Source organism: Nannospalax galili, unplaced genomic scaffold (assembly GCF_000622305.1).
Source record: "Nannospalax galili isolate Female #2095 unplaced genomic scaffold, S.galili_v1.0 scaffold280, whole genome shotgun sequence".
NCBI classification, from domain to species: domain Eukaryota; kingdom Metazoa; phylum Chordata; class Mammalia; order Rodentia; family Spalacidae; genus Nannospalax; species Nannospalax galili.
Window position 1 is genome coordinate 6,083,557 of NW_008347808.1, and position 16,857 is coordinate 6,100,413.

The following is a 16,857-nucleotide window of genomic DNA, read 5'->3' on the forward strand; positions in this document are numbered from 1 at the left end:
AGCTCTCCTTTCCCCTAAAGTAATAAATAAATTTATAACTTTTGGAAGAAAAATTTTAAAAATCTTTATAACCTCAGAGAGGGGAAGAATTTATAAAATTATACACAAAAGTGAAGACCTCAAAGGAGAGGATTGATAAATTCAACCACATTAAAATTATGAACTTAAAATCTTTAAGATAAGCAAAGACAATCTATAAACTAGAAAGAAAATAATTCAGTCAACAAATATTGAGCACCTACTATGTGTGGTCCTACTACAGATGGTCAACAGCCCTTTGACTATGTCAATATGTGTGTGCAGAAGATCCATAAGAGTTATAGCTTCAACTTAGAATGACTCTCAAAGGTCCATGTGTTAAAGGTTTGATCCTGTTTGGTAATATTGGGAGGTCATGAAACCTATAGGAAGCATAGCCAAGTGGAAGTCAGTTAGGTCATTTGGATAAGACTTTCTCTCTCTCTCTCTCTCTCTCTCTCTCTCTCTCTCTCTCTACCTATATCCTATCTATCTATCTATCTATCATCTATCTCTCCCTCTCTCTCTTTCTCCCCTATACTCTCCCACCACAATGTGCTATACTGCAAAGGGCCCAAAGCAATGGGGTCAAGTGAACAATGATTAAAACCTCTGAAACCATAGTGAAAATAAACCTTTCCACTGTGAAGTTGATTATTTCAGGCATTTTAACAGACTGACAGAAAGCTGACTAGCATACTGAGTTCAATAATGTTTTAACTTACAGGTTTTCAATTTTGACAGTGCAAAATGACATACACTGAATAGAAACCATATTTTGAATTTTGAATCTTTTCCCAAGTTAGCAGTTGTCTTTTGTGATAGTTAGTGGCAGTGAGTCACAGCTCCCAGTGAGACATGCAATCAAGAAAGGAAAGAACAAATATTCTACAGTGTGATGACACTAGGCTGTGATGTTTGGCAGATCAGGGGTATAAAATACATTTCAACTTAAAATATTTTCAAGTTATGATGGTCTATCAGGATATAAAACCATCATAAGTCAAGGAGCATCTATCTCAAAAGCAGACAAACCCAAATCATGTCTTTTGTTCAGTGGACTTACATACACATGGAATAAAATTACAAGTAACAGAATAATAGACAAACATATTTGTACAGTGGTTGTACATGATGGAGGTGGACAAGAGAATAAGATCACAGAGAGGCATATAAGGGCCTTGGAAGTTACTAGTAACATCTATTACATTATTTTTTATTTTGGTTTTGTTTTACAGTGCTGAGGATCAAACCCAGGGCCTCGCATGTGCAATTCAAACACTTTACCGCTGAGCTATCTCCTAATCCACTAACATTTCTTCTCTTTAAACTTATTTTTATGTTATATGTATGAGTGTTTTGCCTCCCTGTATGTAAGTGCACCCATGCCGTGCAATGCCTGTGGAGGCTAGAATAGGGCATCATATCTCATGGAACTGGAGTTAAGGGTGGCTATCAGCCACCATGTAGGTACTGGAAACTGAACCCAGGTCCTCTGCAAGAGCAGCCAGTGCTGTGAACCGCAGAGCCTTTTCTCCGGCGCCTTAACTTCTAGTCTTAAGCTGGGTGATCGATGCATATGTGTTTACATTATTATGCTCTCAATTCTATATGTACAATGCATTTCATAATAGCACAAATAAACTGAAAAATAGAGACAGAAAAACCCTGAGCAGATTTGTTAGAAGGTGGGGAAGGAGCTGGAAGCCCATGTTTCTGTCTGCTAGTCTCCCTTTGTTGCAGGCAGATCTCTCCAGTATTGACTGGACTATTAGGACTTCTTCAGCCATCCCCATTGTTCACAAATCAGACTTGGAGTAAATCTGTTTGCAATTTTGTTTATAGAGTAGTCACTGTTTTCAAATTTTTCAGTGTTTTAGAAAAATAAGATATACTTAAATACATATATATGTACATACAACCATATGTATGTCGAAAGAGACAAAATAAATATGCATAATATTAGCAAGTATTGAATTTAAGTGGTTGGTGATACGCCGGCATTCATTATAATATTCTTTTAATTTTCTCGTATGTTTGAAATTGCTTCCAATAAAAAGTTGGAAGGCCTTTAATAGCAGCTCTATCTGGGTCATCACACTCCCACCACTCCTTATTACAACTATCTGCTTGGTCCTTCATTCCTAGTATCCCTGCACCATAGGGACATTTGTATTTGCAACCTCTGACTTAGCTAGTACGTCTTGACCCATCCTATATTTCCCTGTCTCCTGCATGTAAGGAAATCATGGTGTTGGGGCATGGCAGAAGTTTCTTTCATTCTGTAGCTGAATAATCCATACACAAAGATTAGTTTTTAGAGCAGGTCAAGGACAACAAAAGATAATTCAGTGTCCTACTACTCTGCAAGGACAGACAGCCGCTCTCTCCCAGCAGCTACAGTGACTATGAGACGTGTACTGTGTCTTATAGTATAAAGGTGAAACCTTGCAAAGTCCAGCCATACCAGCTAACTTCTCCCACAAGATAAGACAAGTCTTTTATGGTTATTGATGCTTTTCATCTCTCTGGAACCAAAACTGAAAAGAGTGAGAAACAGCTCTTCCAGAAACATCAAATGGCCAGTATATGGTAAACTGTTGTATCAAGGATATGATGCATGAGGCAAATGACTGTTACCTACCCCATGGTCACAGATAATGTCTCCAAGGAGCCCCTTGAGGCTGTATAGGCACCAGAGAGTTTGTAGCCAATAATAATCTGCTCTAGGTCCCTCACAATTTAATCACCTTAGAGAGACTGATGCAGTTTCCCAGTTAATATTTACTGAGCCACATTTCGTGATGACAGGTCTTTGCTTTGTAATCTACAGTTTTCACTCTTGCAGCCATCACACTGCAATGAACAAACCCTCAATCCCTACCACCCCCAGCTTGACTACTTCCCACACACCATACAAAATGAATTCATCCAAAAGGCTTAGAGGGAACCTGTAGATTGCCAGCAACAGGCAGAGTAACATGAAGAACAAGCTGAGATGGGCCAGTGGCATTGCATGGCAGGCTGGTCCAGCATACCAAAGCAGGTAGGAAAATGGTAAGATCCCATTCTGATTGTTTCCAGTCACGTGGGAAGAGAGCTAAAGTTCATTTGCCTTTCTGAGCTCTAGTAACCTTTACTAGACCTGGGTGATTTCTATCGACTTTTGACACTTTCTAGAATGACTTTGTCTTTTGGTTTATTCTCAACCTTCACATAATCCTTATCTTCTATTGTGACCTTAGAACTTCAATCTGTTTCTTGATATCAAGATCTCCGTATGACTAGGTATTGGTTTAGAAGATTGTTAACACCTGTCTATCTTCCTCTGTGACCTAATTTTGCTAGTTGTTGCCTACATCCTATTTTGACAGAACTCACTTGCACATTTCACAATGCGCTGACTAATCCTTAGAAGCTGGGGATTGAAAATAAGGCAAATAAGACTCTATTTCAAAAGGGAAAGCACCAGGAAAATACCACCAGCCCTCAGAGGAGGAACTAAAGGCAATTCTAGATGAGGAGCTGCTAAACCGGGATTTAGGGACAAGGTAACATTCGTCCCATGAATTTCTCAAGAGAGAAATTCCTCTTAGTAGTTTTTTAGCAAACAAAAATACTTTGAAGGAATCTTCAGGCAGATATCATAGTGTGGGGATATAGCTAGCACAGATCAATAAAGAGGAAAGGGGGAGAGAGAGAGACAGAGACAGAGACAGAGACAGAAAGAGTGCACGCACCAGGCATGGTTGTCCCTGCCTGTAATTCCATCCCTTGGACTGCGGAGGCAGGAAGATCTGGAGTTCAAGGCCAGACTCATCTACATAGTAAGTTTGAGGTAAACCTGTGCTACATAAAACCCTGTCTCATAAAACCACAAAACAAGGAGAGAGAGAGAGAGAGAGAGAGAGAGAGAGAGAGAGAGAGAGAATGTCATCAACCAAAGATTATGATTAATACAATTCAATGAGGACACATTAATAAGATCAAAAGCAAAGACAAAGGATTAGTGTACTTACTAACAATCAGGTCTCCATGTCTTCAGATTTCCTAATTTCTTTTGGCTATTTTCCTTTAACGCAGTTCAGGGCAGCCAGGTACACCCACATATCAAAAAAGTCCCTGGATGCCTCAAATATTCTGGTCACGGAAATTGCAAAAGATTCTCACCGTTAGTTCAGGTATAACTAGATTTATTTTCTTTCTTCTCTAAAGGAAAAGAAAATAATCTGAAACAAATATCTTACCTGGCTTTACTCTGGGTACAGACTGACCTCAATGATCCCATTGCTTAAAAATTCTGTTTTTCCAAGCTTTACCTACCACTAGACTTGGTTTGTATTTGAATATTCCCTGAGGTAAATCTAAACAGCAGCACTACCAAATCTAGTAGGATTGGCAGGTGTGTGTGTGTGTGTGTGTGTGTCTGTGTGTGTGTGTGTCTGTATGTAAGAGAGAGAGCGAGAGAGACAGAGACAGAGAGACAGAGACTAAACTACTTCCCCAGATGTTTAGGGTCAAGGTATCTCCTCGGGCCCACTTATCTCCTTTGAAGGCGAGGCTGATTCTGCTGACTGGGCTCTGTGGTGCCCATAACCTAAGTATACATGTTCATGGAAGCCTAAGAAAGCATCATATTCTTCACCATGCTTAACCTCCTAAAAATAGTTGGGGGGAAGACACCAAACAGTGCTAAGGAGGTTTACTGGTCAGTGAGTGACTTTTTAGCTACAGTTAAAAGGCCTAGAAATCTGACTAGAGTTTGGAAGATAATTGTCTAAAATTAGTACTTCTAAGTGGGCATGGTGGCCCACACCTGTAACCCCAGCACCCAGAAGCAGAGACAGGAGGATCAGGAGTTCAAGGCTACCCTGGGCTATGTGAGATCTTGTGCCTCATACACAATAAGAGATTGATAAAAGAATTATGACCTAGCCATACAATGAAAGACTATACATGATGCTACAGAGATATGGAAAAATGTCCACAGTATACCACTGAGTGAAAAGCAGGTTACAAAATGGAATATAGGATATGTTACCATTTTGTTTAATTAGTTATATTAAAGAACTAACATTTATTGAACTTTTGATATGAGTGTATATATGAGCAAAGTACTGAGCCAACGGCTCTACATTATTTTATGTAAATAACATCTTATGATGTGGGTAGATAATCTAATCTTTTTACAGATGAAGGAACTGAGGCACTGAGAGGTTACATCATTGAGATAAAGGACCTACACATACTGGACTCCCAAATCTAAACTCTTAACAGTGATACCATATCTATGTTACATTTGTATAGGAAAAAAACAGCGTCAAGAAAAATGGATAACAGGATGTTAACAGTGAACAGTGATGATTTCTGAGTGGTGAGATTACACGTAGCTTTTCTTCCCTTAACAGTTTCCTGAGTACTCTGAAAATTGTCACAATTACATGGATTATTTCTGTAATCATAAAAAAGAAATAAATTTTTATTTAAATAGAATCAAGGGCTGGAGAGATGGCTTAGTGGTTAAGAGCACTGGTTGTTCTTACAGAAGACCCAGGTTCAAATCCCAGCACCCACATGGCAGCTAACAACTGTCTGTAACTCCAGTTCCAGGGGATCTGACAGCCTCTTCTGTCCTCCGCGGGCATTGCACGACACAGGTGCACTTACCTACGTGCAGGCAATACACTTGTACACATAAAATAAAAATAATAAAATAAAATATTTAAAAAAAAAGAATCAACAAGTCATTGTTCACAACCTATACAAAGCAAATTGCTGAGAAGTAAGGGAATAATTTCATTATCCCAGAGCTCTACTTAGTTTAAGCATTGTCTAGAATGAATAAATAATATTCTTAGATATATATTTTTCAAATGTATGCAAATACCATCATGATGTGTACACATAGCAGGTTCAGTGTGTCAGATATTTCTCAAGTGAGATTAAAAATACAACTATTGGGACTGGAGAGATGACTCAGCAGTTAAGAGCACTGGCTGTCCTTACAGAGGACACGGATTCAGTTTCCACCACCCACATGGCTGCTAACAACTATCTTCAACTCCTTAATCTGATGCCCTCTTCTGGCCTCTGTGGGCATTGCATGACATGGGTGCACTTACATATACGCAAGCAAAACGCTCATACCCATACAATTAAAGAAAAATAAAAAAGCAATAATTTAAAAAGTTAAAATAAAAATACAACTATTATCATATGGAGGTCCATAGTATTTTAGATATGAAAATATCAAAGCAAGGGATGGGATCTGGAGCTAAATGGAAAAATTATATACCATCAACTTTCTGTAGTTTAAGTGCCTTCTAAATAACTTTTCTTTTTTTCAGGGGGGCAGGAGGAAAGAGGGGAATACTGAGAATTCGCACGTTAACAAATGTTACCCAAGGAGGCTGGTTTACAAGGGTGAGAGAGTGTGAAGAGGCAGCTGATGTGGGCCCAGGACATTTTCTTCTGGAAAAGCAAAGTGTTAATCTCCCCTGTATTACCAGGGATGAGGCTTCATCCCCAGCCCCAGGAGGTTACCACATCAGCAGGGCAGCTATGCAGCAATACCTGAGACTAACATTTGCCCTAGGGCTAGGCTGGTTTCTGACTAACAGGAAGACCTGGAGGAGGGGGCACTCAGTGATAGTGGAGGCAAAGCTTGTGGAACTTTCCTTTGTGCCAAACGTCAGCCAGCACCTGCCTTCCTTTCTTGCATCCTTACCTCCTCTTTTGAAATGTGTCCTTTATCCTCCATTACTACACATTTTATTATTCCTTGGTAAAGTCCCCAGACATACTCCTCCATAGGAATCTAATGATCTCATTACACGTAAGAAATCATCTGGTCACACACCTTAAACCTGAAGCACTCAAGGGTTGCATGCTTGATATTGATGCCATTTAACTTTCCAACACAAGAATTGTCACACTACTAAGCTTGTAGTTCAGTGGTTGAGCACTCACCAACATGCTCAGGGCCCTGGGTTCAGTCTTTACACATACACATACACACACACACACACACACACACACACACACACACACACACACACACACACACCAAGGTGGTCTTTATCCCTTCAGATACATAGACTCTTCAGGTGGAAAAAAATTAAAATGACATACTACAATCCAACATGCTATAATGGACATAAAGTTACAAGATAAGAGAAGGGAGTCAGAAAGAAGAATGAGGGCTCTACCCTGCTCCCACTTGGGCCTATCGTTGGCACTCCCTTAGGTTCCAGGCTACATACACAATATCTCTCTGCTCATGGAAGCTGAGAAGTTACTTGAAGAAGAAACAGTTTTTAATAGGGCAGGGCATGGGATAAAAAGAAGAGCATGAAAGGAAATTATTCTATACTAAAAGCAAATTAAGGTCTTCCATAAGGATCAAATCTGAACCCTATACAATCTGAATTCAGCTGCCGAATCTGCAGAAAATACAGAAAACCATGCCAAAGTGCACTGTGAGTGGATGACACACAAAGTATACACTGGGAAATTCTATAGGTACAATGTCACATGTAAGTTCTGAAACAGCTGAGCCTTAAGGAAAAGAAAAAAACTGGAAGAAAAACTTGTATATTAAAACAGACTTGAGGTCTAGTGAAATGGCTCGGTGGATAAAAGCACTTGTAGTACAAGCCTGGTGACCTAAACTTGATCCTCAGAACTCACGTGGTACATGAGAGAACCAACTTCCAGAAGTTGTCCTCTGACCTCCACATATTCACTGTGACATGCACACACACACACACACACACACACACACACACACACAAATACTTGAGAATCATGTCTGTACTCCCAACATTCAGGGAGCAGTCAGGAAGATTTCTGCAAATTTATAAGGCCATCCTGGTCTACATAACAAGTTCTAGGCCAGGCAGGGTTGTATAGCAAGACACTGTCTCAAAACAAAATCCCAAATCAAAAACAAAACATTCAAACTCTTCAAAAGTGCCAATGTCAAGAAAGACAAGGAAAGACCAAAAAAGTGTGGAAGAGACTAAGAAGACATGATGATTAGATGGAATGTGGCATCCTACTGGGATGCTGTAACACACAATGGATATACGTGCAAACAGTGCTGTAATCCAAGCAAAACTTGGAGTTCAATTAACAGAGATGCCCCAATTCTAGTCTCTTACTTTTTAAAGAATTTTTTGGTTTATTTTTATTTTTATGTGTATAAGTGTTATATCTGCATGTGTGTAAGTGCATCCATGTACTAACACTGTCCCAGGAGGGCATCAGATCCCCTGGAGACAGAGTTACAGAGGGTTGTCAGCTGCCATGTGGATGCTGGGATTCGAACCCAAGTCTTCTACAAGAACAGCCACTGCTCTTAATCACTGAGTCGTCTCCCCAGTCTCTAGTTTCTTAGTTTTAATAAATATTCCATATTTGTATAACATGCTAATAACAAAAGGGGGAAGCTGCATGAAGAGTATAGGGAACTCTTTGTTTTGCAGCTTTTGTCTTGCAACTCCCTTGTAGATCTAGTTATTCCAGAATAAAAAGCTTAAAAAGAGAAAACTTAAAGGACATAATAAATCTTGAATGGGAAAAACTAACTCATAGTTATTAGGGGATTTCATTTGGAGAAGCGACCCATAGAACAGCAAGAAAAGATTACTCTAGGTGTTCAGATAATGGTTACGTAGAGAGAGAAGAGGACAGGAATTAGAATATGGTGAATGGATGGGATTTGGGTAGACACAAAGGTTCTATTTTTTTTCTCCTAGTGGTGGTTACCAGGTGTTTGAAAATTCATTAAGCAGCAAGGCATGGTGGCGCAAGCCTTTAGTCCCAGCACTTGGGAGGCAGGGGACGGCAGATCTCTGTGAGTTCAAGGCCAGCCTGGTCTCCATAGTGAATCCAGGCCAGCTGTGGCTACAGGGAGACCCTTTCCCAAAAAGATGAGAGAGAGAGAGAGAGAGAGAGAGAGAGAGAGAGAGAGAGAGAGAGAGAATTTATTTATTTATACATCGATTTAAGTGAATTTTTTATCTGGGTTCTACTTTTACAGTGAGAGTTGAGGGGGATGTTTAAATGCCATAACATCCAAATATAATATCAGTCAATCTTGTTTGGAACTAACTAAAAAGGCATTTGCCTGTGTTGAATATTAGCTATTGGGAGGGAATTGCCACATTTTTAAGGGTGATAGTGGTAGTGATATTGTAGATGAAAACATCTGTATTTTTCTAGATACATAGTGAAGTATTTAGTGGTGAAATGTCATAATGTCTTAAAAGTCCTGTAAAATACTCCTTCCAAAATTGCAAACAGATGAAACAAGTATGACAAAATTTTAACAGTTGGAGCTTTTATTTTGTTTGTTGTTCCAGTGGTTAAGGGAACATAAAGATGAGAATGTGTAGAAAAAGTGTGGGGTAGGGCAGCCCCAAAGCAGGCTGCTTCAGGGAGGCAGAGACCTAATCCTAGGTGTTCCTCACTCCACAACCCAAGAATGCTCTTCCTACCAATCATCTATTTCACTTGGTCTCTGAGTGATCTGTGAGATTTTCCCCCTCTTTGGGTGTCTGTCACCTGAACTGAATGGCAGGCATTCTCTCCTTTCTCCATCTTGATGTCTTAAGAGTCCCAGGAAAGAGTCAAAGGGCACACGGGCTGGGCCAGACCTAATGGGGCAGTCCCCAGCACTACAGAACCTGCCTCTGTAGTGGGTGGGGGGTGGGAGTAGAGAAGGAGGGGAGAGGGCTGGTGTCAGCTCTTCACAGTCTTATGCGTTCACTATTAAGTGAGCTTCCAGAGGCTGGCGGTACCTTTTGCTGGAACAGGCTCTGAGATCTTTACCTCCCCTGTGCTCCTGGGCATCATGCCTTGCTCTAAGCAGCCTGATTACTTACAGACTTTGAGCCTTCTACACTGGCCCTTGAGCTACCTTGCCATCTGTGAGTACTGAACCAAGAGTGCACCCCAAGACGCCAACATGAGAATGTAGGGCCAGATCTGGGGTGATTTTTTTTATCGTCATAAGAAGTCTCATCTCTGGCCTTTTGAACAGCTAAGATGGAATTAGAGTCAAGTCAAGGAGTCTTGGGCTCTTTGAGTGACCTGGATGAAAGGGAAGAAATGGAGTCCCAGGGTACAGTGAGAACAGACAGGGATGTGGAACACAGGAATGATGGGTATGAGTGTCCAGCCACTTCGAGTCACTTCCTAAACTGCACTAACAACTATGGAGGGAAAACGAGACCACAGGAGTTTCTTTTATGAGCATGAGACATAAAAGAGAAGAACCATTAGCATTATAGGCTAAGAGAAATCGAATATTTGGAGTTTGCTTGCTTGCTTGATTGCTCTTAACGTAGTTTGGTTGGTTTGTTGGTGGGTTTTTGAGACAAGTTCTTGCTATGCAGTTCAGAGTGATCTCTAACATGTTATCCTCTTGCTTTAGCTTCCAGAATGCTGGAATTACCATCATGTGCAGCCATGTCTGGCTCTCTAGCCAATGTTTGAAACAATTTCCACTCTGAGAGTAGGGTGGTAGACAGACAATGCAAGAAGTGATAACTGGACAAGAGGAAAAGAATGGGGGTAGGTAGCAGTACAGGAGTGGTGGAGTGAGATGGAGAGAAAAATAGCAAAGGAAGATGGCATGGAGATAGGAGACAAGAAGGAAAAAATGATGGCTGGATGTGAACAGGAGACAAAACTTGTCTCAGGCAGAGAGTGTAAGTACAGGGATGGTGAATGGGCAGAAGCGGGGCAGCAGGGATGTAGGAGAAGAACTAGGGATTGCGTATGGTGGATGACAAAAGAAATTTCTGAAGGCCAAATGTCAGAAGCTAGGCTGTGCTGAGGACCAGGCCCAGAGCATGGGAAGTCCAGGAAGCAAATAATAGAACTGGGCGTGGTCAAATACTGCTGCCATTGCAAATCTGGTCTGACTTATTCTCTCATCAGTTTGGATCTTGCAACCACTGTTCATTTGCCTGTTGTTTACATCTTTGTGGCTACTACCAACACTGTACTTTGCCTGGTTATTTCTGGACTGGAAGACTCCAGATCAAGGTAAGACTCATGGACTAGAAAGAAGACTGTTCCACCACAGCATATAGCCCTGCATGGGGAAGGGCCTTACTATCATGCCACAGGCCTCTCCGCTATGTTTTCAGAACTACAGGAGCTTGGCAGTTGGAACCATTATGGAATGTCTTCCATTCCTACCTATCTAACACAGCCATGATCCCTCCAAGTTGGTAGGGAATCCCTGGGTGAGTGAGAGGTGTGGCAATACTAATACCATCCTCTGTTGGTATTTTTGTCTTAGGTGGCAGGCGGTCAGCCTGGGTAAGAAACTGGTATATCTGGACCCACATCAGGGACTATTTCCCCATTACAGTAAGTATCCCTTCCCCAGTGTGTGCCCCTCTCAACTCTCAAAACACTAGGTACTTTAACTAGGGCTGCCCATAAGAAAACCAAGCATCTTGATGAAATCTCAGTCCTGGCTAGATGATTTCAGGCTCTGTACTTTGCTGAGATACTTTGGACATCCTTGTCATGAACCGCCACATGACATAGACTGAGAGCAAGTATGATTCCGTTTAACAAACGTGAGTCAGACACTTCCTCTGACCACGTGTTTGGGGTTCAGAGCAATGACCAGGATGTGTTTCTTGGTGATCAAGCTCACATCTGATAGGAAGGACAGGCAGGTGCATAATTGCAGTCTAGTACAAGGCATGAATGTGATTCTGATGGAGGATAGAAAGGGAAAGGATTCACAGATGTGGTGATGTCTAAGGAGAGTTTAAGTTCAATAAAAGTTACCTAGGCAGACATTGGAGGCTGGTGGAAGAGTACAACACAAGGAAGAGGTTTTAGAAATGTACAGTTCTGAGGACCCTCTGGGTATCTTCAGAGTAGATGACACAGTCCTGATTTTTAGAGCAGAACTTCCTGACCATTGGCACTTACCATCGCGCAAAGAAAATGGTAGCATGCATAAAGTTCACTGACACAGATGACAGAGACTCCTGAAAGCCGCAAGGAGGAGCCTCAGTAGTTCCAATTACCCCAGATCCTACCTTGTCACCCTAGGGCTGTGGAGACCAGTCTTGGCCTCTTTAAACTCGCGTATGCTTTGTCTGTCAGGCACCTGTTTCAGAGAACACCCAGATCCCTGGCATGTCTTCAACTTGCTGCTCCATGTGAGCTCATTCCGCTCTCTCTGCCATTTGTTTCCATGGTTGCGGATCCTAAAGACTAAGGACCTGCCACCTGAGCACAACTACCTCATGGGGGTTCATCCCCATGGCCTTCTGACCTTCGGCGCCTTCTGCAACTTCTGCACTGAGGCCACAGGCTTCTTGAAGACCTTCCCAGGCATCACTCCTCACTTGGCCACACTGTCCTGGTTCTTCAAGGTCCCCCTTATTAGGGACTATCTCATGGCCAAAGGTGCCTCAGACCATACTCGTTGGAGCTTCTGGTCCATTTCTCTGCACTTCTTTCATAAATGATCTCTCTCTCTCTCTCTCTCTCTCTCTCTCTCTCTCTCTCTCTCTCTCTCTCTCTCTCTCTCTCTCTCTCTCTCTCTCTCTCTCTCTCTCTCTCTCTCTCTCTCTCTCTCTCTCTCTCTCTCTCTCTCTCTCACACACACACACACACACACACACACACACACCCTGCCCCGCTACACCATTTCCTTGCCCCATAATCACAGTGCAGAAGTCAAAGCACACGTTCTGGGTTTGAATATTGACTCTGTTGCTTGCTGTATTATCTTAAGCAAATTAGCTACCTTCAAGTGGCCTCAGCTTCCTCATCTGAAAAGGGGTGCTGATGGTAATAGTCCAACATCAGATGTGGTATGGTGATTAAATGAGAAAATGTAAGTAAAGCATTCAGCACAATGCCTGCCTGCTCAGTGAACAATAGCTGTTGCTATTAATGGGGAAAGGGGGTAGAAGTCAAATTGAAATTCAGAAAGTCCTATTTATCCCACTGAAAGCCTTCCTTCTGTAGTTTCCACCCAGTGCTTCCCATGGACATATTGCCTTCCAGTGAAACATGTTCTCTCTGTCCATTGCCTCCTCTTCTCCACACTTTGGTCCCATCTCTTTGAGCTTCTCTTCCTATGTCCTGTGGGAGTACAGAAACCCATCTGTTCCTTCTCTGCCATTTGCTCCTCCCCTGATGATTTGTCCTCTTTGTGCCTTGATTCTCTCCAGGAGTGTGTTCTGTGAGCCAGCCAGCCATCAACTACCTACTGAGCCATGGCACTGGAAACCTCGTGGGCATTGTTGTAGGAGGAGTGGGAGAGGCCCTACAAAGTGTGCCCAACAGGACCACACTCATCCTTCAGAAGCGTAAGGGGTTTGTGCGCACAGCCCTCCAACACGGGTAGGTGTTCCCCTAAAAGGAGGAGTAGGTTGCCATGTCTGTGGAGCACAACCCTGTAGACTGTGCCAATATGAATAATATTTGAGTCTTGCCCTCAAGGAACTTTTGAAAAACTTTAGCTCATCTACTTCCTCTGAGTAAGCTGCACAGTTCCCTGGAAGTCAGACTATAAAACTCAGGTTTGATGTCAGGGACAGTTGGCCTAGGGCTGCCATAGCATGTCAACGATGCCCACATTGTCTCTATGGCTAATAGAGATAACCTACATCTGTCCGTTGATAATAAGTGCAAGCAGCACTACACAATAATGAATTTGTGTGTAGGAGTTGGAGTCTGGAGCCTGATTTAAAATCCTTGTTCCGGGGCTTGAAGTGTATAGCTTAGTGGTAGAGCACCTGTCTAGTACTCCATCCCAACAACAAAGGATGATGAAGAAGGAGGAGGAGGAGGAGGAGAGGAAGAGAAGAAGAAGAAGAAGAAGAAGAAGAAGAAGAAGAAGAAGAAGAAGAAGAAGAAGAAGAAGAAGAAGAAGAAGAAGAAGAAAAAAAAGAGGAGGAAGAAGAAAAACTGGCTCTATGACTTACCATGCATGCTGGGACAGGTTTCCTAGCTATTCTGAGCCTTGAGGTTTTCATGTTCATAACATGGCTACTGATCATTGTTCTTGCTTCGTAGGGTGATTGTGGTTTTGTAGCTCAGGCAGACCTTGAACATATGATCCTCTTTCCTCAGCCTCTCAAACAGCTGGAACTGTAGATCTGAGCCACCATGATCAGAGCTTTAAATGAATTCATCCATATAAAATACCTACCATGCACCTTGCACCCAGTGGGTGATTGATAAATGTTAGCTGCACTGACATGGGTGAGGAAAAAAATATAGCTGGAGACTGGAGCTACAGGGAGGCCTGCCAGTTCAGCAAGCTAGCCCTCTGATTCAGGGGCAGTTTGTATACTCAGAGAAGAGTCTATCTTCAAAGGCCCTTACCTGGGGAACCCATGGAGTATAATGTAGAATAGGGAGCTCTGAGCCAGGACCACAGGTTCTGGGTTCTAGTCAGGTCCTGCTACTCTGACTACCTGAATAACCTTCCCCCTGCTGGGCCTTAGCTCTGGTTCACCCGTGTCTTCACTTGTCTCTTGTGAGGAACTAGTCAGGTAATATACGTCAAAGTGCTGTGTTCTCTTTTTTCTCATTTAATAATTGTTAGGAGCCTGATTTTGTTCCTAGATTACTGTTTAGGGTGGGTTCTTGTGGACTCTGGATAAAGAAACAATGTTCTGTGCTCTAATCCCTTTACCCAAAGACAGAATACCGTATGTTTGGTCTGCTTGAGCGAAGGTGTATCATATCTATGCATCTATACAAATTTCCCACATCCTGTGCTTTCTCTAGTAGAAAGTCAGATGTTCCTTCTTTGACACCTTCTGGAAGTTTCTCACCATTTGGGTCTCTGAGCATCTCTTCCCAGGTCCTCTTCCTTCTCTGCATCTCCATATCTTACCCTTGTAATCCAGACTGGAAATAGCACTCTGGAAATTTTCAAGGCAAGAGACACTAAATAAGGGGTCCTTGTTTAGTGCAAAAAGAAATTCTTTAGGCTCCTAGTATTGATTCATAATAGAAAAGTGTCTGGCCTTGAGCAAATGTCCTTCAAAGGTGGTTCCCATGACAGCCTGGGTCTGAGAAATAAATCGGGACTTTCTTACAGGGCTCATCTGGTCCCTACCTTCACCTTTGGAGAAACTGAGGTGTATGACCAGGTGGTGTTCCATCAAGACAGCAGGATGTACAAGTTCCAGAGCTTCTTCCATCGTGTTTTTTGTTTCTATTTTTGTGTCTTCTATGGACAAGGCTTCCGCCAAGGTTCCACTGGACTCCTACCATACCACAAGCCTATTGTCATTGTAGGTAGGTGCTGCTTTAGCCCCAAAACCATCTTAGTGCTTTCTCTCTGCCCCTCTCCCTGACCCCAGTGCATCTCATCCCTCCTGCACCCAAGAAGAAGGCAAGAGAGTGGGAGAAGCTGGGAGTTGACTGGAGTGGTCAGTGTCTGGCCCAGGGACGGAGAGTTGCTTAGAGGAAACAAAGATTATGGTGCCTCTACTCTTCTTTTTTCCTATTTCTTTTGACAGTTGGGGAGCCTCTGCCACTGCCCCACATTAAAAAACCAAGCCCAGAGATGGTGGACAAATACCATGCACTCTATATGGATGCCCTGTACAAGCTGTTTGACCAGTATAAGACCCAGTATGGCTGCTCTGACACCCAGAAGCTCATTTTCTTGTGACTGAAGAAACTGTGCTCTGGAGAGCATAAGAACACCTGCTTTGGAGAGGAGACCTGATGGCCTAGAACCAGGGGGGCCTGGGGAAGGATGGAAGATGAGGGAAGCTGTATGGTCAGGGAGAAGACATTAGAAACTCATTCCTGGTCACAATGCTGCCCCTGCCTTCTCCCCAACAGGAGTTGTCCCTGAGAAGCCCCGCTCAGTCATTCTTCAGGGGGGAACATCCAGAGACCACTCTTGTCCCACTCCTTTCTGAACTTGACACCCAAGATCCTGAAGGACTCAAATGATAACCAGGAAGCCACCATTTTAAATTTTTAATCTTAATAAAAATTTAAAATTAAGATGTACTTTGCATACCACTTTGAACAATGTTAGAATAGTCACAGAGCTGTACAATGACCACCAATCATTATACTACCTAGTTTTGGAATGCTTTCTAGCACCCCCTGAGAACCCAGTATGCATAAGCAATCACTGCCCACCTCCCCAGTCCCTGGTAACCATGAATTTACCTTCTGTCTCTATGGATTTTCCAATCTGAACATTTTGTATAAATGGCAATATAATGTTCTTTCATGCTTGGCCTCTTCCTTTCAGCATGTTTTCAAGGTTCCTCCACATTGTAATATGGAACAGAGCTTTATTCTTCATAGCTAAATAGCAATCCATTGTATGGATACACCATGTTTTGTTTATCCAGTCACTAGTGGAAGGACATCTGGGATTTTTCCACTTTTAGTTATTATGAATAGTGCTGCTATAAATATTCACATGCAAGGTTTTTGTAATCTGTTGTCCTCAATATGAAAGCTTACTTTATGCCACAGCACTGCATGATTTTGGACATATTAAAGGTACCTAACTCAAGATCAGTTGTCAGTTGGCCATGGGCATTTCACCTATAAGACCTTGTCTTCATAATGATTCCTTGTTATCTTAATTCTTACTAAATTCTGTCTATATTTTTTTCTAAAAGCTGTATTCTGAAAATTTTCATTTCTTTTTTGTTTGTTTTGTGTTTTTTAGAGATAGTATCTCATGTGGCCCAGGTTGGCCTTCTCAAACTAGCTATATAGCTGAGGATGACCTTGAACTTCTCAGCTTCTTGCCTCTATCTCCTGAGCATTGGGATTACAAGGCTATGCCACTATTTC

General features: G+C 42.2%; 1 protein-coding gene across 1 annotated transcript; it reads left to right on the forward strand.

Moving 5' to 3' along the window:
• The first annotated feature begins 9,874 nt into the window (after window positions 1–9,874).
• Window positions 9,875–15,700, forward strand: Awat1 (acyl-CoA wax alcohol acyltransferase 1). Its single transcript, XM_008844385.1, has 7 exons — window positions 9,875–9,950; window positions 10,966–11,073; window positions 11,333–11,402; window positions 12,260–12,465; window positions 13,239–13,410; window positions 15,122–15,321; window positions 15,546–15,700. Exons 1-7 carry the CDS (start codon window positions 9,875–9,877, stop codon window positions 15,698–15,700), a joined length of 987 nt encoding a protein of 328 aa, XP_008842607.1.
• The last annotated feature ends 1,157 nt before the right edge of the window (window positions 15,701–16,857 follow it).

Excerpts from the sequence above, each read along its gene's own strand:
- Awat1 (XM_008844385.1), top strand. The coding sequence starts at position 9,875 with ATGCCTTGCTCTAAGCAGCCTGATTACTTACAGACTTTGAGCCTTCTA. Across the intron at positions 11,074-11,332 it reads CTGGAAGACTCCAGATCAAG|GTGGCAGGCGGTCAGCCTGG; the intron begins GTAAGACTCATG and ends TTTTTGTCTTAG. Across the intron at positions 15,322-15,545 it reads CAAGCCTATTGTCATTGTAG|TTGGGGAGCCTCTGCCACTG; the intron begins GTAGGTGCTGCT and ends TTCTTTTGACAG.